Source organism: Carassius auratus, chromosome 6 (genome assembly GCF_003368295.1).
Source record: "Carassius auratus strain Wakin chromosome 6, ASM336829v1, whole genome shotgun sequence".
Classification (NCBI taxonomy): Eukaryota; Metazoa; Chordata; class Actinopteri; order Cypriniformes; family Cyprinidae; genus Carassius; species Carassius auratus.
In genome coordinates this window covers 17,397,378-17,419,141 of record NC_039248.1, presented here as the reverse complement: position 1 = coordinate 17,419,141, position 21,764 = coordinate 17,397,378, and the positions used below count along the sequence as shown (strand labels likewise).

General features: G+C 36.5%; 3 protein-coding genes across 4 annotated transcripts; 2 read left to right on the top strand and 1 right to left on the bottom strand.

The window, feature by feature from the left end:
* The first annotated feature begins 1,120 nt into the window (after positions 1–1,120).
* On the top strand, positions 1,121–4,638 carry agxta (alanine--glyoxylate and serine--pyruvate aminotransferase a). Its single transcript, XM_026263883.1, has 11 exons — positions 1,121–1,345; positions 1,875–2,067; positions 2,162–2,226; positions 2,299–2,399; positions 3,230–3,300; positions 3,385–3,469; positions 3,564–3,662; positions 3,866–3,935; positions 4,023–4,118; positions 4,216–4,344; positions 4,484–4,638. The coding sequence occupies exons 1-11, from the start codon at positions 1,187–1,189 to the stop codon at positions 4,589–4,591; spliced, it is 1,176 nt and encodes a 391-aa protein (XP_026119668.1). The 5' UTR covers positions 1,121–1,186; the 3' UTR covers positions 4,592–4,638.
* A 3,749-nt stretch (positions 4,639–8,387) lies between these two features.
* On the top strand, positions 8,388–11,330 carry dtymk (deoxythymidylate kinase (thymidylate kinase)). The gene is made up of 5 exons (XM_026263869.1): positions 8,388–8,709; positions 10,254–10,362; positions 10,483–10,573; positions 10,813–11,010; positions 11,100–11,330. The coding sequence occupies exons 1-5, from the start codon at positions 8,580–8,582 to the stop codon at positions 11,208–11,210; spliced, it is 639 nt and encodes a 212-aa protein (XP_026119654.1). The 5' UTR covers positions 8,388–8,579; the 3' UTR covers positions 11,211–11,330.
* Positions 11,279–21,000, bottom strand: atg4b (autophagy related 4B, cysteine peptidase). 2 transcript variants are annotated; one of them, XM_026263859.1, is made up of 13 exons: positions 20,907–21,000; positions 19,685–19,786; positions 19,533–19,604; positions 19,320–19,418; positions 19,144–19,245; positions 18,965–19,037; positions 18,689–18,768; positions 17,510–17,709; positions 17,267–17,345; positions 12,544–12,689; positions 12,218–12,274; positions 12,032–12,122; positions 11,279–11,929 (listed from the first exon to the last, which is right to left on the bottom strand). In XM_026263859.1, exons 1-13 carry the CDS (start codon positions 20,914–20,916, stop codon positions 11,856–11,858), a joined length of 1,185 nt encoding a protein of 394 aa, XP_026119644.1. In that variant the 5' UTR covers positions 20,917–21,000; the 3' UTR covers positions 11,279–11,855. The 2 variants fall into 2 exon arrangements, with proteins under 2 accessions (XP_026119644.1, XP_026119639.1); XM_026263854.1 differs by lacking the exon at positions 20,907–21,000 and adding an exon at positions 20,751–20,882.
* Positions 21,001–21,764: the final 764 nt, after the last annotated feature.

The following is a 21,764-nucleotide window of genomic DNA, read 5'->3' as shown; positions in this document are numbered from 1 at the left end:
GTCACAAACAGCAGCTTTTTATGTAACTTCTGAGTGTTTTCTGTAAAATAATATACAGATATCACATTATTCCATACTGCAAGTGTGCAAAAGATGACTTCATACTTATTTAGACTAAAATTTTGTACAAAAATGGTATTATTCCTTCCTTCAGTTGGAATAGAATAACTTTTGCATAGATTAAGATAGAAAGAAATTTCTTTTTTCCTCTATTAGCTGACATGTGCTAGAAAAACATGAAATTGGTCTAAAGTTACTAGGCCCTTCATTGCCTGAGCTATACTATTTCAAACTTCAGTTTACACAAATAAAATAAAAAAGCGCCTTGTTTTTTCCCCTATTTATTATAACACAGACAGCATATATTGTCATTTTTATCAATTTCAACAGTGTTTTATGTAATTTCAAAGGGTTTCCTTTAAAATGATACCAAACTTTGTCATCTCACACTTTTGAATGTGAATAGGGAAGCATTCAAAATTAGGAAGGAAAATGAAAAACGGAAATCCCCAAAATAGCATTTGTGCTTAAGAGGTTAAAATGTATATATAATTTGTGTACATTACTGTTAAACATGCAAAAACCCCAAAATAAAGAGTTTACACAGTGAATATGAATGTGATGAGTTGTTTCATTCAATCATTTCATATTATTTGTTCATTAATAATGAATACTGTTGACATATAATGTTGTTGATGTCCAAGCTCTATTTTAAATGTAGGTTTCTTCAGGAAATAGTAGACGTTATTAATGTTTAACCCAACTTCAAAGCAAAACTGTGAGTTTCAAAGTTTGCTGCTTTCATTTTTTAGAAGTAATTTAATGGTTTACATGTAAAATACATTAATAATAAAGAACTTTGAATATTTTTGGTTTACTTGTTTTTATGAGTAGAGGTGTCAAAGTGTTATTCACACTAATGTCTCACATTTCACACATTTGAAATATACTGGTTCATTTATTGTATATATGATGGAAGTGTATAGTATTTACTAGTTGAACAAGTTTGAAAAAAAAAAATAGGAAAATGATATGTTTGTTAATGAGACAGCTGCCGTCACTACTCAGCTGCACTGTTCAGTATTATCAGGTCTCAAAGTGAGATGATTGGCCAACAGGTGAAAGGTTCTCCCACTGTTTACATGAGTTAACCATTGCCTCAGTCTGTCAGTGTCGCGGCAGCATTATGTCCTCTCTGTCCGTTCTTCCACCGGAATGTCTGTTACAGCCTTTTACCGTCCCCCAGCGACTTATGCTTGGACCAGGACCATCCAATGTGCCTGCACGGATCACAGCAGCTGGAGCACAGCCCATGCTTGGCCACCTACATGCAGAAACCATTGAGGTAATACAGTACAGTGTGTTACATTTATTAGGTGCATACTAAGGACTACTGACTTTATAGGTCACCATTTTTATGACGCTTTACCAAGTTGAATCATATTGGCTTAAAGGAATAATTCTCCAAAATATTATAATTTACTCCAATATTATACTCCATTATTATAATTTACCCATACATTGTTCAAAATGTGTACTGTAAACTGACATTCTCTCATATGGAACTGTATTATGGGATTCACGTGTCACCAAAACAGTTAGGTTTGCAAAATTGTCAAAATCTTCTGTGTTCAACAGAAGAAAGAAAGTCATGGGTTTGAAAGATTTTTTGTGTCTGAGTGAACTTTAAACAACTGCAACATAAGTAGCTAAAACGACTTGAATCTGGCTAGTAACATTGTACCTGTTGAAGAAAATAAACAGTATAGTAATAAAAGATTTTAAATAATTTGTAGTCATGCTACATAAATAATCGTATCATAATCCTTATCTATGAATGAAATGAATTAACTGTCTGCCTGTTTTGCTCTCAGATTATGAATCAGGTCAAAAGTGGCATTCAGTATGCATTTCAGACCCGAAACCGAGTGACTCTGGCTGTGAGTGGCCCGGGTCATGCAGCGATGGAGTGTGCCATCTTTAACTCACTGGAGCCTGGAGAGAGCGTCCTCATAGCCGTCAATGGCATATGGGGAGAGAGAGCTGCAGAGATAGCTGAGAGAATAGGTACAGATTGTGCTTTTACTAGAAAGCCTGAAACTAAGATTTATAAAGGTGATCCAGATCATCATTAATTCAGATATCAAACACTCTTCACCAGGTGCCAAGGTAAACCGAGTTGTAACCTCTGCTGGTGGGTACTTTACAAATGAGGAAATTGAGCAGGTACAAATTATGTTTCATTAACCATTTATGCATATACTTCAAATGATCATATATGTTTATCTCTTTTTATAGGCATTACACAAATACAGGCCAGTGGTGTTCTTTCTCACACATGGAGAATCCTCCACAGGAGTTGTTCACCCCATAGACGGCATAGGTGACCTTTGCCACAAGTGAGACATCTTGAACAGAGTTGCTTCAGATTAAGAACCTCTATTAAAATCAGCATTTTGCATATTTTAGTCCATTTTTAATAGTGCTGTCAAAGTATAAATCATGATTAACTGTGTACTGTGTGTGTGTGTGTGTGTGTGTGTATGTATGTATGTACACACACACACACACACACACACACACACACACACACACACACACACACACACATACCCACACACACAAGTTAATATTTTCAATTTATATACTGAATGCATGTGTATTTAATATACATAATAAATAAACAGTACACATACATATATTATGCAAACAAAAACTTTTATTTTGGATGCGATTAATTGCTATTAATCGTTTGACGAATGTGATACTAAAATATCATTGTAACTAACAAGCTGTAAATAATTTACATTTAAGTTAAGTTTTTTATAATACGTGTGTGTTATTTTATACATTTATATTTATGTTTTACATAATATCATTTATTTAGTTTTTATTTTATTTTAAGATCCAATTCTTGAAATTAACAAACTTTTAGCTATGACTTTTGCCTCAATAATCATCTAATTTGCTACTTGTTAATAGTTGGCAAGGTACAGTTGTTAAATTTGGGTAGGATTAGAGATGCAGAATATGATCAAGCAGAATATGTGCTTTATAAGTACTAAGAAACGGCATGCTAATAAGCTACTAGTTAATAGTGTGAATTGGTCCATATACTAAATTAAAATTAAATTAAATGTATGCATTTAGCAGATGCTTTTATTCAGGCTAACATTTTTTACCTAACGTATACTTAATTGTTAACCATTTTTTTTCTTCTGTCATTCAGGTACAACTGTTTATTTCTGGTTGATTCAGTAGCGGCACTGGGAGGTACTCCTATCTGCATGGATGAGCAAGGTATCACCCACATTACATGCTCTGGCACTACAAGCAATGCCTGCATGGGGTCCATGGTTTCAAATGTACTTCTTGTATCACTAGGCATTGACATAATGTATACTGGCTCTCAGAAGGTTTTGAACGCACCTCCAGGAACTGCACCAATCTCCTTCAGTGAGAGAGCATGGTGAGACAAAACAGCTTCAAGACAAATTTATTTCATTTATTTTTGAAATATTTTAAATTGAATGTGACAAATTCTCTCTTTTTTGACAAAAAAGCCAGAAAATATTTAACAGGAGGACAAAACCAATCTCTTACTTCTTGGATATGAGCTGCTTGGCAAATTACTGGGGCTGTGACGACAAGCCTGTGCGCGCGTAAGAACCATTCATCACATTTAACAAGCGCTGATATAACAGCTCATTAAACACTGGAGCCCTCATTCATGTGAAGTTAGAAAACAAAGTAGTCCAAGAAGACAGAAATCAATATGCTCAGACCTCTGAAGTAATTCTTTATCACTAAACGATGATAGGATATTGTGCATATACTGTATGTTAAGGTTTCTCTAACTGTGCAGTTATCACCACACTGGACCTGTGTCTTTTTTCTATGGTCTGCGTGAGAGTCTGGCCATCCTCGCAGAGACTGTGAGATCATATTCTGCCCCTGAATACTCTGAGAAAAGTTAATTTTGTAAAAAGAACATATGTTTACCATATATTTTACTTTTATAGGGTCTTGAGAACTCATGGAAGCGGCACAAAGAGGTTGCAGAGTACTTTCATGAAGGCTTAGAAGAAATGGGCCTGAAACTGTTTGTGCAGGATAAGGTTGGCAGAAGAAGCCTTAAACATCACAACAGATCTCACATATACCGAATTATCATAAATCACATCACATTTTCTGAAAACAACTTATGTCTTATAGAAAGCAAGACTGCCAACGGTTACCACAATAGTAGCTCCCCCAGGGTATGACTGGCGGGAAATCACAAAGTATATTATGAAGACCTATAACATTGAAATCTCTGGGGGTCTTGGACCGTCTGCTGGCATGGTGAGAAGCTATCAGTTTCAATTCATTTTAACTGAGACACCAGAGAACAACAAGACGTCCCCATGCATTTACAGTGTGTTAAAATGACACAATGGTCAGTAACTGTTTTGTTTCTCATATTTATTTATTTATTTTACAGGTATTGCGTGTGGGACTGATGGGATGTAACAGCAGCAAGGCCAATGTGGATAAGGTGTTGAAGGCCTTGGCTGATGCTCTAAAACACTGTCACAAGAGCAGAGTCTGACAGCATGACCCGCCGTCAATAAAAAAAAGTCCAGCATTTGAACCCTTTTTCAGTGGTGTTCAGTTCTTTTTTGTGATAACCCTCTTTGAAGAAAAAGAAAACATAACCTTTGTGCTCCTCCCCAAACATAGGCTTACACACAGTAGCTATTCATTTAGCTGACACTTATAAAGATCTACAAAACCCAGAAGCTTATAGTATTAGTAGTTAATTACATATTTACTGAAAAACTGCTATGAAATAGCCATACGTTTTCCTACTGTTATTTTATCTGTTTTCATTACAAACAAACAAACAAAAAGTGCTACAGTATAGGTGGTCATATAATTAGAATATCATCAAAAAGTTGATTTATTTCACTAATTCCCTTCAAAAAGTGAAACTTGTATATTATATTTATTCATTACACACAGACTGATATATTTCAAATGTTTATTTCTTTCAATTTTGATGTTTACAACTGACAACAAAGGAAAATCCTTAATGTAAAAAAGAATACTTAAATCCTCTGAAAATAAGAATATTGTGAAAAGGTTAGATATTGAAGAAACCTAGTGCCACACTCTAATCAGCTAATTAACTCAAAACCCCTGCAAAGGTCTTTAAATGGTCTCTCAGTCTAGTTCTGTAGGCTACACAGTCATGTGTCCACTCTGTGTCCAAGCACATTAATAGAGAGGGGAAGGGAAGGAAAAGATGTGATAGAATAAAGTGTACAAGCAATAGGGATAACCGCACCCATTGTGAAACAAAACCCATTCAAAAATGTGGGGGAGATTCACAAAGAGTGGACTACAGCTGGAGTCAGTGCTTCAAGAACCACTACGCACAGACGTATGCAAGACATGGGTTTCAGTTGTCACATTCCTTGTGTCAAGACATTCTTGAACAACAGACAGCGTCAGAAGCGTCTCGCTTCAAAAAGGACTGGATTGCTGCTGAGTGGTCCAAAGTTATGTGCTCTGATGAAAGTACATTTTGCAATTTCCTTTGGAAATCAGGGTCCCAGAGTCTGGAGGAAGAGAGGAGAGGCACACAATCCACGTTTCTTGAGGTCCAGTGTAAAGTATCCACAGTCAGTGATGGTTTGGGGTGCCATGTCATCTGCTGGTGTTGGTCCACTGTGTTTTCTGAGGTCCAAGTTCAACACAGCCATATACCATGAAGTTTTAGATTTCATTTTCCAACAGGACTTGGCCCCAGCACACAGTGCCAAAGCTTTCAGCACCTGGTTTAAGGACCATGGTATCCCTGTTCTTAATTGGCCAGCAAACTTGCCTGACCTTAACCCCATAGAATATCTATGGGTTATTGGGAAGAGGAAGTTGCAATATGCCAGACCCAACAATGCAGAAGAGCTGAAGGCCACTATCAGAGCCACCTGGGCTCTCATAACACCACAGCAGTGCCAGAGACTGATCGACTCCATGCCACGCTGCATTGCTACAGTAATTCAGGCAAAAGGAGCCCCAACTAAGTATTGAGTGCTGTACATGCTCATGCTTTTCATTTTTATACTTTTTAATTGGCCAAGATTTCTAAAAAATCCTTTCTTTGTATCCCTCTTAATTTATATTCAAATTTTCTGAGATACTGAATTTGGGATTTTCCTTAGTTGTCAGTTATAATCATCAATATTAAAAGAAATAAACATTTGAAATATATCAGTCTGTGTGAATGAATGAATATAATGTACAAGTTTCACTTTTTGAATGGAATTAACTAAATAAATCAACTTTTTGATGATATTCTAATTATATGACCAGCACCTGTATATGCAATATAAAAGGAATAATTCAGCCATAACAAAAGCATTTTCATTTACTTTCCCCATTTTGCTCTAAACCCTTGATCTTGAGCCAGTGGAAATTTGTGATTTCTCCTGAAAGGTCTGAACAGCCTTAGTTTGCCTTTTACAGATGCACTTTTTTGTGAAAACTGGCTAAATCTGGACAAATATCTATCTATCTATCTATCTATCTATCTATCTATCTATCTATCTATCTATCTATCTATCTATCTATCTATCTATCTATCTATCTATCTATCTATCTAATAATTCCTTACATTTATATAGCGCTTTATAGGCACTAAAAGCACTTCACATTGTCAGTGGGGTATCTCCTCATCCACCACCAGTGTGTAGCATCCACCTGGATGATGCGACACCAGTCATATTGCGACAGAATGCCCACCACACACCAGCTTACTGGTGGAGAGGAGAAAGAGTGATGAAGCCAATCAGCAGATATGGGGATTGTTAGGAGGCCATGGTGGTCAGAGGCCAATGGGCAAATTTAGCCAGGATGCCCAGGTCACACCTCTACTCTTTTCGAAAGACATCAGGATTTTTAATGACCACAGAGAGTCAGGACATCGGTTTAACGTATCCTCAGAAGGACGTGCTTGTTGACCGTCTAGTGTCCCCGTCACTACACTGGGGCGCTAGGGTCCACACAGACCACAGGGTGAGCACCCCCTGCTGGCCTCACAAGCACCTCTACCAGCAGCAACCTAGTTTTCCCAGGAGCTCTCCCATCCAGGTACTGACCAGGTTCAGTCCTGCTTAGCTTTTAGTGGGCATCATCGCAGGGGTGGCTAAGCCCCCCCCCCTCCAAATCCCCCCTTGACGCCAGGCATGGTTTGGGGGCAAAAAGAAGTTTGAAAAGACTGAACAACGGTATCCCCGCGCTGCTGGAGGCGGGGTGTAGATTAATGTAAACATGACTTGCGATTCTCCGCGTATCCCCTAAACACAACAACAACAATGAAATGATGAAGTGTAGGCAATCTAGGTGTGACAGACCTAATATATATAAACATAATATATATAAACCTATATATATATAAACAGTATTTAATACAAAAAAGCTCATTACTTTTTTTTGTATAATGTGATATTGAATGTACAGTATTATCAAAGGCATCTCCAACACTTGTTTGTTCACCTCATTGAGGAGCCAAGGATAACAAAAGATCTCCACACTGCAGAAAAGAGGTTTGGTTAGAGAGCTGAGGTTCCTCCAACTGAAAGACGAAGACCAGAAGAAAGCTCTTCTTCAGCTTTCACAGGCCGAAATGGCTGACGACCAGCAACTGGCCAAAGAACCTTTTGTTTTCCAAATCCAGTATAAGGATAATATGGACAGTTTTCTCGATGAGTGCATGGACAAAAGGGACCTCAAAATAAATTGCATGTTTCTCAAGTTTTGATTTATTTTAGTTTTGTTTTATCAATTTTGATAATTATTGTTAAATGTGTGCCTGCTTTGCTTTAACATTTGTTTTATTTATTTTTGTATTTTTATCTTTTGTTACTTATGTATGATAATGTGTCTTTTGTAATTATATATATATACATCAAGCTTTATTTTGTCTATATACCTCATCTCTATTATCTGGTTAAATCCTTATAATAAAATGCTGACTTGACATCAACGTAAATTAACATTTTATTTATTTTTTTCTTGGTTTTATTATGTTTTAAAGCACATTGGTCAACTCTGGTTGTAGTAAATAGTGTTATATAAATAATTTTATATAATAAATTGCATTCCAAACCACTACGTGGCGCAATGCCTAGTAAGATAACTTTTGCTCCGCTCACCAAGTATTGGTCTCTGCAGGAAAGTAATGGGAGTTACCAGATCAAGGTGTTTTTACACCATGATACCTGATTGGTTGATGTAATAGTGACGTTAGGTTTAGGGGTGGGGTTGGGTAAGGGGCATCATTTAGATTGCATGATTCAGAAACACCCAGCAGTTTGAAAACACCCACATGGTGATAAACGCGCACTTTTGCTCTGCAGACAACTAAGGGTTCTGCAGTTAGATGCGTGGATGTATCTTGCACCATAGGAGGATGTTACGTATGTGTTTTTGAAGAAAAGTACCGCGTAAAGAGATCATCACGGCCTAGTAGCGATTTGCTATTGCCAGTATTTGCTCCCTGTTGTTCTGCCTTTTTAAACTGTGTTTTAAGAGCCATGTCTTGCAGTAGAGGAGCTTTGATTGTCCTTGAGGGAGTAGACAGAGCCGGGAAAACCACGCAATGTCAAAAACTCGTCCACGCACTGCAGCAGAGCGGACGAGCGGCAGAAATCATGCGATTTCCAGGTAAAATGTCCTCCTCTTGTCTATAGCTATACTATAGTAATACATTTTGTGAAGCCTTGCCTGGACAGACTGTGATTCTGAAATATTCAAATGATACTGAAGCATCCTGTTGTTTATATAACGGTTTCTCAAAAACCAAAATAAGTGAGGCGTTTTGCCTTGATATTAAAGAGCTTTCTTGCCAAGTTTGATTGCGCATACAAGGAATTTGTTTTAGTGACTAGTGATGGGATTTATGGCTCTTTGAGGGGATCCGGATCTTCGCGATCCGTTCCTTTCAAAGAGCCGTTCAAAAGAATGGCTCTTTTGGCTCTTTTTAAATATTTAGTCAGTTTTAAGAAGCCAGCTTGGGAGCATCTCAGTTTATCCTGGAAATAATCACTGGGAGGTATTATGAGGTGAGATTTGTAGTCAAATAATTAAAGCTCAGATATCACACACCAATATCTGGGTTTGAATTATTCTGAAATATTGATTGTTACCTCATTTCTCATGTGTGGACTATATTCCATAGGGTTGCACAAATCCCTCTGCTTAGACAGTGACATCATTATTTTGATTTACCTTTAGTACAAAGTGTGTGTGTGTGTGTGTGTGTGTGTGTGTAAAACTACGTTGACTTATGTTATTCATACAATACCTACTCACAAGTAAACATAAAAAACGAAGCCGGCTGCAATGAATTTCTGTGCAAAACAGCTTTTACTACAAACACTTCCACACAAGAACATTGTTATCACACAAGAACATTTTGATAGAAAACTATTTTTTTTTTAAAAGTAGATAAAATTAGAATAAATAAAATGGAAATGTCTACATACTACATACTATTACTACTGTAAACTTTGCAAATAGGACATCAGCCCCTTCAAGTCAATGAACAATAACAAAGTGGGCTGCAATGAATGTCTGTGGAAAACAGCTTTTAGTGAAAAATTTCTATACAAGTACAGTATCACAAAAGAACATTTTTAATGATTTTAAAATAAGTTTTAAATGAACACAAACTGCAATGTAAATGCATGCACAACTAATAACTAATATCATCACGCTATAAAGGGTTGGCCTGCGCTGGGTGCGCCCCTCCCCCTATAACTGTTCTGTCTCCTGGCGGAGCTCATTTGTATGAACACGCATAGGAAAAAAGAACGATAGAAAGAACGGCTCCTCTCCAGTCGCGACTCGGCTCCCATCGTTCATGTTTATGAGCCGTTCAAAAGAATCGGTTCGTTCGCGAACGTCACAACTCTATTAGTGACAAACTTCCAGTGCACAGGTACAACCACACACAGACAAATGCAAATAAATAATTGTATAAACAGTTATGCTATAAATGATAATGGAATAGAACTGAGTAAGATGTAGGGGTAACAAATAAATATAAAGGATATTGCACATTTGTATTGCGTAAGTGGGGGAACATTTAACTGCTCATGAGGTAGCTTTCTTGGAGAAAGAAATTGTTCCTTTGTCTGAATAAAAGCGGCTTTGATTTAGCAGTTCACTGGGATTTGAGACACAGCCTTGCTTTTTTTTTTTTACAGACAGAACCACTAAAATCGGTCAGCTGATCAGTTCATACCTGGAGAAGAAGAGTAATCTGGAGGATCATACGGTTCACCTGCTGTTCTCTGCAAACCGATGGGAAATGGTGTAGGTTATCTCTCCAGAGTTTATGTTGACATTACTCGAGTAGAGTGCATGAACAGGAATGGCTCATGAATTTATCATTCATTAAGTGGACCAACAAGCGGATCTGTTTTCCTACTTCAGGCCCCTGATGAAACAGAAGTTGGAACAAGGGATCAGTCTAGTGGTTGACCGCTATGCATTTTCTGGAGTTGCCTTCACTAGTGCCAAGCCTGTGAGTGTCACTGTCTGTGTAATCTGTGTAATGACTGCCACTGTCAGCTTAACTCCAATACAGGGAAAACATATTGTATTCATTTATAAAGTATGGTCATGTACATTACTGTTTAAAAGGGTTGGGGGTCAATAAGAATTGAGTGAAATTATTGTTCACTTTATATATTTTGAACTTAATATTCATCAAAAAAAAAAAATCTGTAAAGACATTCATTTAGTTGTTTTCTTTGTGTTCAGGGCTTCACTCTGGAGTGGTGCATGAATCCAGATATTGGACTTCCAAAACCAGACCTGGTGATGTTTTTGCAGCTCAATCCCAATACGGCAGCAAACCGTGGAGAATATGGAATTGAACGTTATGAAACCAGCGCCTTCCAACGGACAGTGCATCAAAGATTTGAGGAGCTCATGCAAGATTCCTCCGTCAACTGGAAGGTGGTTTATTTTAGTTTATAAACCTAATTAAAGTAAACCTACAGTATGTAATCTTCAAATTAATTTAATCTCTACCTTTCAATCTCTAGGTAGTTGATGCTGCAAGGACCATTGAAGAGGTGCACAAAGATATTAAGCTTTTAAGTGAAGACATCATCAGTTTAGCCCAGAATCAGCCAGTTGGTGAGCTGTGGAGGTGAACGGGTTTTTAAAACATTTTAAATGTTTTTGTTTTGTTTTTTTCTGTCACAGTACAGAAAATACATAATTATTGTTTTAAATTTTTAATGATTTGAATAAATAAATATTCATAAAATAAACTTGTGTACAGAGATTTGAAACATCAAGACAAAATCATTCTTGTATAATTACACAAGCACATCCTTACATAACCTGCAAATGCCCAGCCTTCCTTAGTTGTCATTTACAATTTCATACAGGTTCAAAATTTCACCGACTCTTATGGGTTGAGAGTAAATGCTAAATCAAATCTGATTAGCAGGTCTCCAGACCAAAACCATAAAATGTGTTATGGCAAACCTGTGTTTTAAGTTAAGGGGGTAAAAAGGCACCATATCACTTAAAAATTAATCTATAGTGTTAAGACTCAATATGGATACACATAAATGCAATTAAGTACGTACATACTGATGATCCTGAGTGCCTGTGACCATGACACCTGACCTCGGCTCACTCAGGGTGACACATAGCTGTTTAAGAAGAAAGCTGTGTGTTTGACGCAGGTGACTATGCCACATTGGCTTTGGACGTCAATGGTATTCTTCTCTTTCCTCTGAAGAGGCTCTACCACAGAATTCTGAAAGTCTGGCAAATGCAAACGTTCTTCACAAGGACAGGATTTCAAATTCTTCATCCTCAGAATCAAAGTAGCGTTCGAGCCGGTCTGAATCCGAAAAGTCTGTTAAAGGAAAAATGAAATGTAGTGGTGTGTATTTATTAATGTAACTCTCTGCAAACTCGTACTTTTCTGAACTTATAAATAAACGGTATAAGAGATCACCTGGAGTGAGATTGAGTACATCTGTGGTAATTAGATGAGATGGCTGACTTTCTACCAGTTCAAACATAGGGAGACCTCTACAGTTTGAAACCTGCACAAGGCACACGCAAAAACAAAGAGTGATCCAAAGGCACAAACACCAACAGAGGCTACTAAAAATTTACAAGTAACTTATGGCTTAAGTACCTTACGAATCTGTGCACACCAGTCATCGAAATCATCCTCTGTTTGACAGAAGAAGCCCTGTAGAACAAAATTTGGCAAAGAGGATACTGTAGCTCAAAGGAAATTACTGTTTGCCATTTTTATCAATAACTGTATTGAACCCCAAAATTTTCCAAGACAATTAAGCACACATGTTACACATCTGATCAGGAAACTAAGCCACTGATGATTTAATACTCTTGAAACATATCTTACTATTATAATAGCTGTCCTGCTTAATCTTTTTGTGGATACCATGATACATTTTGGATTGGACTGGATTTTTTGACACATTAAGCTGTACTTACAGCAGCAATGGAGGGGTCAAGCTCACAGATGTGCATTCGGCAGGGAGGGTGCTGGCAGTGGTAGGAGTCGTCTGGGAACTGACCGTCTTCATTGGGGTCCACAGCTGGCTGAGTGGTATGAGGGTCTAGATAAATGAGCTCATGACCTAGTGCATCAATAAGTAAATACAATGAGGCAGTTTGAAACACAATATACTGCCATGCAGCATTTAATATTTATTTAATATTTACTAAACCACAGATAAACCTAGCTACCACAGTATAACAGCAGAGGTTCAGATAAACAAAGATGTGTTTGTATTGCTTTAATAATAGGGTCATCCCGTCAACTCAACCAGAGGTCCTCGACTCAAATATTTGATTTTGTCAATGTTTTTTTTTCTGAGGAAAGATAAACATTTATAGCGATGAAAGCCAAAAAAATAAATATCATTGAATATTTGAGTAATCCACTATTTTGTAGACGATGGTCAAAATGGCAATTTTCACCCGAGCTAAATTGGTAACAATGACTTTAGGAAGATTACAGCATCATTATATTATTTTTACACAGAGTCTATTAGTAAAATCTGTTGACTTTAGCCATCTTTGTTGCATTATAGAGTGCTGCCTGAAAGTTTGTGCACCCTTTACAATTTTCTATATTTCTCCATACATATGACCCACAATATCATACATGTCTGAGTGCCACAAATATTATTTTTCCAAAGTGTGCCTGTATGTAAATCAAAAAGTGTTAAAAATATCTTAATATATAAAATTTGTTTTCATTTGTAATCTACATTTTTAAGGCCCTATACTGTTTGATTCCAGAGACATGGGAATTTTGCATTCACTTTGCATTCAGCTGATCCTTTTTGTATCAAAAGAACATAGGCTGAAGAACAAATACATGTAGAAATGTAGCTTGTTTTTCTCTATCAAGACAACCGCATAGAACACACTTGTCTTAGTGCTAAAAATGTTCTCCCCCCCAAGTCTGTATCCCTGTAACTCAAGAAATATATATATATACCTCAATAATATTAAACATCCAAATTGTTGAATCCTACCCATTTTTAAATGGATGAAAATCACATGTGAATTTTTTTTTCCAGTCATGAATTTTGACTGCATGTATGCTAATAATAACAGAACATACAGAACTAACAAATATTGCTACTTACTTTGCAGTCACATAATAATTGCTGTTAATAGAGTTCATTGTCTGGCTGACTATTTCTTGTATACATTTTTCTGAAAATTCCTGTCATACGCACAAACTGACAATCACCACTTATAAGCTACTACTAAATATCGTAGAAACTTAATTTTCTGTAAAGTAGCTTTGCAATGATTTGTATCGTAAAAAGTAAACTTGTAATTGAATTGAACTGAATAACAGTAACCCAGGGTTTAGGAATGTACAACACTAATTCCAGAAAAGTTGGGACATTTTGTGAAATGGCATAAAATCAAGAATATGACAAACTTAAGATTATTTTGTAAATAAAGACCAATTTTGATTTTGATGGATACAACACACTCCAAAATAGCTGAGACAGAGGGACGTTTAACACTGGGTCACATCAACTCTCCTTTAATTTACAACGTTTCATTGTTTGGGAATGGAGGACACTAACTGTTAGAAGCGAGCAAAATCTGGCTTGATACAAGACTTCAGATGCTCAGCAGTCCGTGATCGTCATTGTCTTTTTTTCGTGACTGGTCATACATTTTCAATAGGAGACAGATCTGCTGGCCAGTCTAGCACATTCACTCTGTGTCGATGAAACCACGTTGTTGTAGCAAATGCAGAATGAGAGCTGCCATTGTCTTGATATAATAACCATGGAATTCTCCATGAAAGACATCATCTTGATGGCAGTATACTTCTCTGTACAATTCCAATATATGCCTCCATATGCCTCCATGTCAAAGGTACCTTCGCACATTATTCCAGTCACCTATTCTCTTTGCTCTGCTGCACCTCCATACATTGAAAGACGTTTGTTTTTGCTTCTGTCGCTAATGAAAGTCTGAATGGTCCCTTTGGATTTTGGGACTGAGAACTCAAAATCCATCTTTTCCAGAAACAAGTTTAAAAATGTGGACTCATCTGAGCACAGTCTTTCTAACTATCTGAGATGAGCTCTGGCCCAGAGAACCCGGCAGCATCACTACGTATAATTGATGTGTAGCTTTTTCCTTGAGTAACAGATATTCAAGTTGCATTTCTTGGTGCAGCAGCAGACTGTGGTAAATGGCGGTGTTTTTCTGAAGTACTCCTGAGCTCATGTGGCTATATTGAACACTGTGGCATGACTGTTTCTTATTCCATCTGAGGGCTCAAAGGTCAAGCACATTCACCTGAAGTTTCCTGCCTTGCCCTACACATACAGGTTTTTCTGGATTCCCTGAATCTTTTCACAGTTTTATGTGTGGTGAAAGACCTAAATTCATTGCAATTTTGCATAGCGAAATTTTTTTGACACTTTTCTTATGATCCAGCTGTGCTTGCAAAGACTGAGATGCTCCTCATTTTTTATACCCAGACATGATACCTTGACCTTTTACCAATTCACCTGCTTCCTGTGAACGGTTTCAAAACAGTTTGACATGGATTTACTATAATCTTTTCACTTTTATTTTGCCTCTGTCCCCACTTTTTGTGTGTTGCAGCCATCAAAATAAAAATTTGTTCATATTTACAAAATACATTTATGTTTGTCAGTGAAAACTCTGGAAATCTTTGTAATTAAATAAAAATTAAAGAGAATTAACAAATCACAGATTTTTGATTTTAATACATTTTACAAAACGTCCCAACATTTCTGGAATTGGGCTTGTACATAGTGGGATATGTCAGATTACGAATAACACGATTTATCGTTAACTCTGGGTAAAGTATGAACAGAGTTAAATGTAAAATAAGATTACACAGGATCCCATTTACCAGAGGCTTAGAATTACTCAGTTTTAATTATTTCCTTAACATTACTTGAATGTTTCAACATTTGATTTACTATCAGTGATCCCCAATGCCTCTTAGCAGAAGATACTACTTGATCTATTAATATGCTTCACATGTTATAACAATAAGAAAGTGTAATACTAAAACCAGGTGTGGCAAATCTTGGTTTACTGACATAATTTGAGGAGAGCAACCACACTTCTTTGTAGCTTCAGAAGTTGTTAAAAAATAACAGCAGAAGTTGTTAAAAAGAAACTGATTTAAATATATAAAATCTTATTAAATGACTACTGAGAGCAAGATAATGTGCCTTGACCATATCATTGCATTTTTAGCACTAAAGAGACAAATGTGTCATTCCGTGTCAACTCAACCAGAGGTACCCGGCTCAAATTTTTTATTTTGCTAATATATATTTTTTTTTTCTGTAGAAAGATAAACCTGTATTGTGATGAAAGCCAAAATATTAAATGTCATGCATGAACATTTACAGAGTAAACCACTATTTTGTAAAATTATGTCACCTGAGATTCAGAGACAAATTACAGAGGTTTAAAAATGACTTCGGAAAGATGACAATAATAATGTTATTTTTACACAGAGATTGGTACGTCTGTTATTAAAATCTGTTGACTTTAGCATTCTTTGTTACATTATGTGCCAATGGTAACTATTCAAAAATGGGGAAAGAACACTTTTCAAGTTTTTTTCTCCAAAGTTTGTAGGCCTGTAACTCAAAAAAGTATTAAAGATATCTTTTTCTCCCTTTCAAAAAAAAACGTTCCTTTCGGCATCTAAATTTGAAGGCAATATATAATTAATTTCCAGAAATAATGCATTCTCAACATGGCTCCAAGAGTAAATTGTTCGTTACACATTTTCAGTTTTTTTTCTTTTAAAAAGGAAGGTCTGAAGAACAAGTAATGTTGAATCTGGAAATGTATCTTGTTTTCCTCTATCAAACCAAGCGTATAACGTACCTGTCTGAGTACCATAAACATTCTTTTTCCAAAGTTTGCATGCTTGTAACTCAAGTAGTATTAAAAATATCACTAATTTCTATTATGGTTCTTAATAAACCTTTCTTTTGTGTTCTTTGCCAGAGATATGGGGAGCTCAATGTGACTCAGTGACCAATTTGTTCAATTTTACCCATTTTCAGTGTTTGAAAACCATTGACACTTTGTACAAAGTCACTTTGTATACAGCTGATACTTATTACATTTACAAATTTATTTACAAATGTTTACATGCATAGCATACATTTGTATATAATTATTGATAGAGGAAAACAAGCTATAATTCTTGTTTCAATATTAACATGACATTTAATATACTGGTTTTCATCACCATATATTTTTATATTTCTTCAGAATTTAATTATTAAAAAATCAAAAATCGATTGGGGCGAAATGACCCAATAATATTATATGAAAAAAAAATATTCAGTGCATAAAGCACATTGTGATGGACAAACAATGTTTAAATGAATGTAGTCTGAGATGCACAGTCTTTCATCATGCAATTTTTTTTTTTTTGTGGTTTTAAGAATAAGGGCATTTCACACTACCTGTTAATGTTGGCATCTATGTAATTCAACTAGCTTCTACAACTTAACTAGAAATATTTGCAACAAAATACCACAGACATTGATGGGGCATGCATTCTTTTGTTATGCCAATAACAAAGATATGCAAAGAGTTTACTCATTTACTTACTTTGGTATTGGAACTGACTTTTTATAGGTTTGGCTTGAAAAACTCTGCTTACCGACAAAGCCAATGAAGTAGTGAGCGCTGTTCGGCTTCCCACCAATTACTCCCAAAGACTGAGGCATCATGAAGCATTGCTGGGGATAAGAGAGAAGATTAAAATCCAACAATCAGCAAACTTGAATAGGTGATCGTTAAAGCAATAATAGATGAAGAATTCGTATCTTACTCACACTTACTGTCTGATCTTAACAGTTCTGCGTTTTATCTATTTGTATGACCGATAATGTTGTAGATTTACCTTGAGTGGTTCAAAATAGGCTTCGTTTATGTCACTGAGGCCCAGTCTCAGTGGAATCAGCAGAACAAGGGGTTTCCACAGAGCCGTCTCCTCTTCTGCAAGAGCGCAAGCCCCTTCTAGATCACCATTCATTTCCCGAGGCTCTTCAGAAGCCGCACATGCACCCCTGTCAAAGTCTAGCCACGGCATACACAACTTCTCTACAGACAGCCAAGAAAAAAAAACATTAAGTCATTTACTCTAACAACACTGAAAGAAAAAAACAACAACTATTCAACGAGTAAAATTGTTGAGCTAAAGTTAAAGTCATTAGAAGATGCTACAAAGACATAAAAGACTTTGTGCTATCATTAAACTCAAATGAAATTTCCGACCTCAAACTCACTCGACTATGCAATTTGATGTGCTTTTAAGCCACAGGCACTGGAAATCTCCTTAACATTGATGAATGCTGCATTGGATCAAAACCTACTCCCTTTTGCCAGAAACTATAAACTGAGGACATTTTAGTAGGACAACAACCCAACGCACGCTGCCAGAGTAACACTGAAGTGGCTTAAAATGAAGAGATTGATGCCCTTGAGTGTCTTAGTCAGAGTCTTGACCTCAATATCATCGCACAGCTCTGAAAGGAGAAACTGCTTCACTTTTAGTGGTTTTGCAAGGAGGAATGCGCTATTCATGTTCCATTACATTGTGCCAAATAAAAAATAAAAAAAGACTTAAGGCTGGGAGCTGTAATATCTCTGAATGTGTTTCAACCAAGTACTAAAGAAAGGGGATAAATACTTGCAGATTGATTAACATTTTAAAATGAACTTTTTCACTGCTGCAGTAAACAAAACATGCTATTTTGAGGAATGCTGAATTTACTTCCCTTTTAAAGACAATTTAGACGAAACATTTAGCAAAATATTTTCTGTTATGTTCCACGATACAAAGAAAGTCATACAGGTTTGGAACGACATGAGGGTGTGTGCATAATGACAGCATTCATTTTTTGAGAGAACTATACTTTTAAATATGCTGGCTATTAAGAGTAATATACAGTCTGTCAGCTCAAATCCATTCCCAGAATTCTACAAATTCCCCTCTAGATTAGTGTAGAAAAAGCAAACGCAAATGTCTGCAGATTCCATCTAAGGAATGGAATCTGAGGCTATATGAAAGACAACTCACTGATTTCCTCTATGACCACAGTATTGTCCATAGCTACATGAACTGCCAGTCGGCTCCAGGAGTCAAAAACTGCCAGTTTCCTAGATGGGCACAAAGTCTAGTTGATTTTATGCAAAGACAGTAAAACAAAAGTCATTTATTTGAGGATTACTGAGCTTTAATAACATTTTACGGTTATATTATGTACTAAAAATCACAAAATGCAAAGGAGAATGTTATTTTTTTTTAGATATATATATAAAATAATAAGTATTTAATTAGATTTGGCCAACTTACTTGAGTACCTGTGCCACTGTGTTTGGACCATACCACTGGCCTATAGACTTGCCCTCACCAACACCCATTTGAGCTGAGGAAAACAACAAGCAATGGCAATGCAGTAACTTACCCATCAAAAGAGTAACTTTAACACTATTTCTATAATATGCAGGAAGCAGGCTGATGATGAGCTGTACCTATTTGATGGATGGAATAATAGCTGTCCTTCTTGTCAATGAAGGCATTGAGGATGCTGATATATTCTGCCCTCTGCCGCTGACCTGGACTCCATGTCCAGTCTAATAAAAAGGCAACCATCTCAGACAACAGCAGACACCATAATCACCAACCTCGTACCACAGGTTTGTCTTACCTCTACCCAAGTGCCTGCAGATCAAGGCCTGCCCAAGAATCATCTGTCCACATCGAAGCATGCAGCCCCAGCCGGTGTCTGAAGTGGGCCCAGTGCCACCTGTAACATCACATCCATTAACAAACCATCTGTAAAACTAAACGGACGATCCAGATGAATAATTAAATGCAGTCCTTGGACAGTGAGATCAAGATTGAGGAGTCTGACTCTCACCAATTGGCTGGAAGTTCTTTCTGTACGTGAACCACAAACGGGAGGCGACGTCTGCCAGAATCTCATCCTTCTCTGGGACACAAGGAACTTCATGAAACAAGAGACAAACAAAACAGCATAAAACCTTGGATGTCTCCGGGCAATTTCCTTACCTGTTAGAGCGCTGAACTGCTTTCCCAAAATCCAGACAGGATCAGAGGTCTCTGGGAAATCTTCGATCTCGCCATAGCGCAATGAGTCGTATGTGAGTGTAGCTGTTGAAAGAAAAGCCAAAGACCAACTGAAAGTTCAATACCTTACAGATTCAGAATCAGCTTTATTGACAGGTATTTACACATGGAATTTGTTTTAGTGAGAGAAAAAAAAGTAACAGACCATCAGAAAAATCAGTAAAAAGTGCTTTAGGTCGAGGTAAAAAAAAAAAGTTTTGAACATTTTTTTTTTAGTAGGCTTAGCCATCTATCTGTCATTACTAATTTTTATGTTTTTTTTTTATTTTTTATTTTTTTTACTTATAATCATTCTTAAATTTTTTCCCAACAATGTATTTTGAGAGAGATGCACATCTGTCCAATGCAATTAGACATACAACAAATAAAGCATTCATTTATCCAAGATAATCTTGGTTACTTTGGTTTAGAGTAGAAAATATTTCAAGATTTATAAGATAATCCTTTAATATGAACAAATATAAATAAATTATATTTATAAATTACGCTTAACATGGTTTAAAAGTAATTTATAATTGATTGCTGAAACCTAATCCATTAAAAAAATATATATATAACTTTATTTTAAAGTGCTAGCAATTTTACTGCATTTATACTGCTGTGTATGTGGAACATTTCACTTTTTTAATACGACTACAAAATCGTTCGCTCTAATGGATGTCATAGACCAAAGGGTTAGAGTTATTGACAACCAGATTATTAGAGTAACGTTACGCAGAAATTGATAACAGACGACATGGACAGCGTTTACATCTGCACGGTCGCATTCGTGTCCTGGGACGCTCCTGTGCCGTGATGTCCACACACTGCTCGAGACACTCAGCTGACTAGTCTCGAAGCACAGCCGATACAGACTAACAGTTTCGACCGGAGCCAGTAACATTTTGGTGCAGTGATATCTAGAAGTCATTTCTGTGTCCATCCCTCATCTGACAGCAGACTGTTCTGTTTAACTGTCCAGTTGAGAGCAGCTGGGACATCTATGTACCATATTTAACGACAAATCCCCAAACTGTAGAGGCAGCCTCTCCGATAACAGGCGCGTACTTGGTTGACGATAGACGAATTCTGCTTTTTATCAATTTCATGACATCCGGACAGATGACCAAAATGTAAAGGAATTGTTTTCCTGCGGTTTTCTTACCTGCATCCATCCCGACAGTGATTCAGCCTATCTTGTTTGTTGAGTGTTCCCCACACTACACTGACGAATAGGAAAGCACTTCCGCCTTGGTCACCATGCGTCATTACTGTGATAACCAATCGGATCAATTCAATGAATTTGATGGTCTTTTTAGCCAATAGAATTTCTCCAAAGGCGGGATATGTTGTTCTCTGGGAAGTGGATGTAAACAAGCTACAATATAGTGCTACTACGTAAATGTACTTCTGATTAAAAATGTTACGTGTCCAAGATATTTACCATCAACTGTTAGGAACTGCGTGAGCATAGTGTATGCTCTGTCTTAAATTTGCTAAATTATTTCTGACATTTTGTTGCATAAAAAGTATAATAGTCAGCTACTAAAGCCTGCAATTTTAAAACCCCAGTCCGTGCTCTTCTTTAGTTAAACTGTTTGTAATATGATTTTTATTTATCCTTTCATCAGTCCAAATTCATCACATTTAGTCGATCTATCTTTTTTTGTATTTGATTATTTAACTCAATAGTATCATTTGACTGCAAGTAAAGCAGAAATTATGTGACATCCCTCCTTGTGTGTGTGTGTGTGTGTGTGTGTGTGTGTGTTTAACCTAAGTTACATTATCCCAAAGCACTTGTGCAATGGAAACTGTTGTTTTCCTATACCTTCTATTGATAAAATATGGGCAGCAAGTTACAATTTTGTTATTGTCATATGATTTTAAAAAATAGATCTCTCATCTTAATGATTATTTTGGTAAATCTCAATCTGAAAGTGTCACACATTTATTCTATAGTTGCAATTATTCTATAGAATTTTGGAAGCAGGTATCAATGATGACTTTTGTTTTGATACAT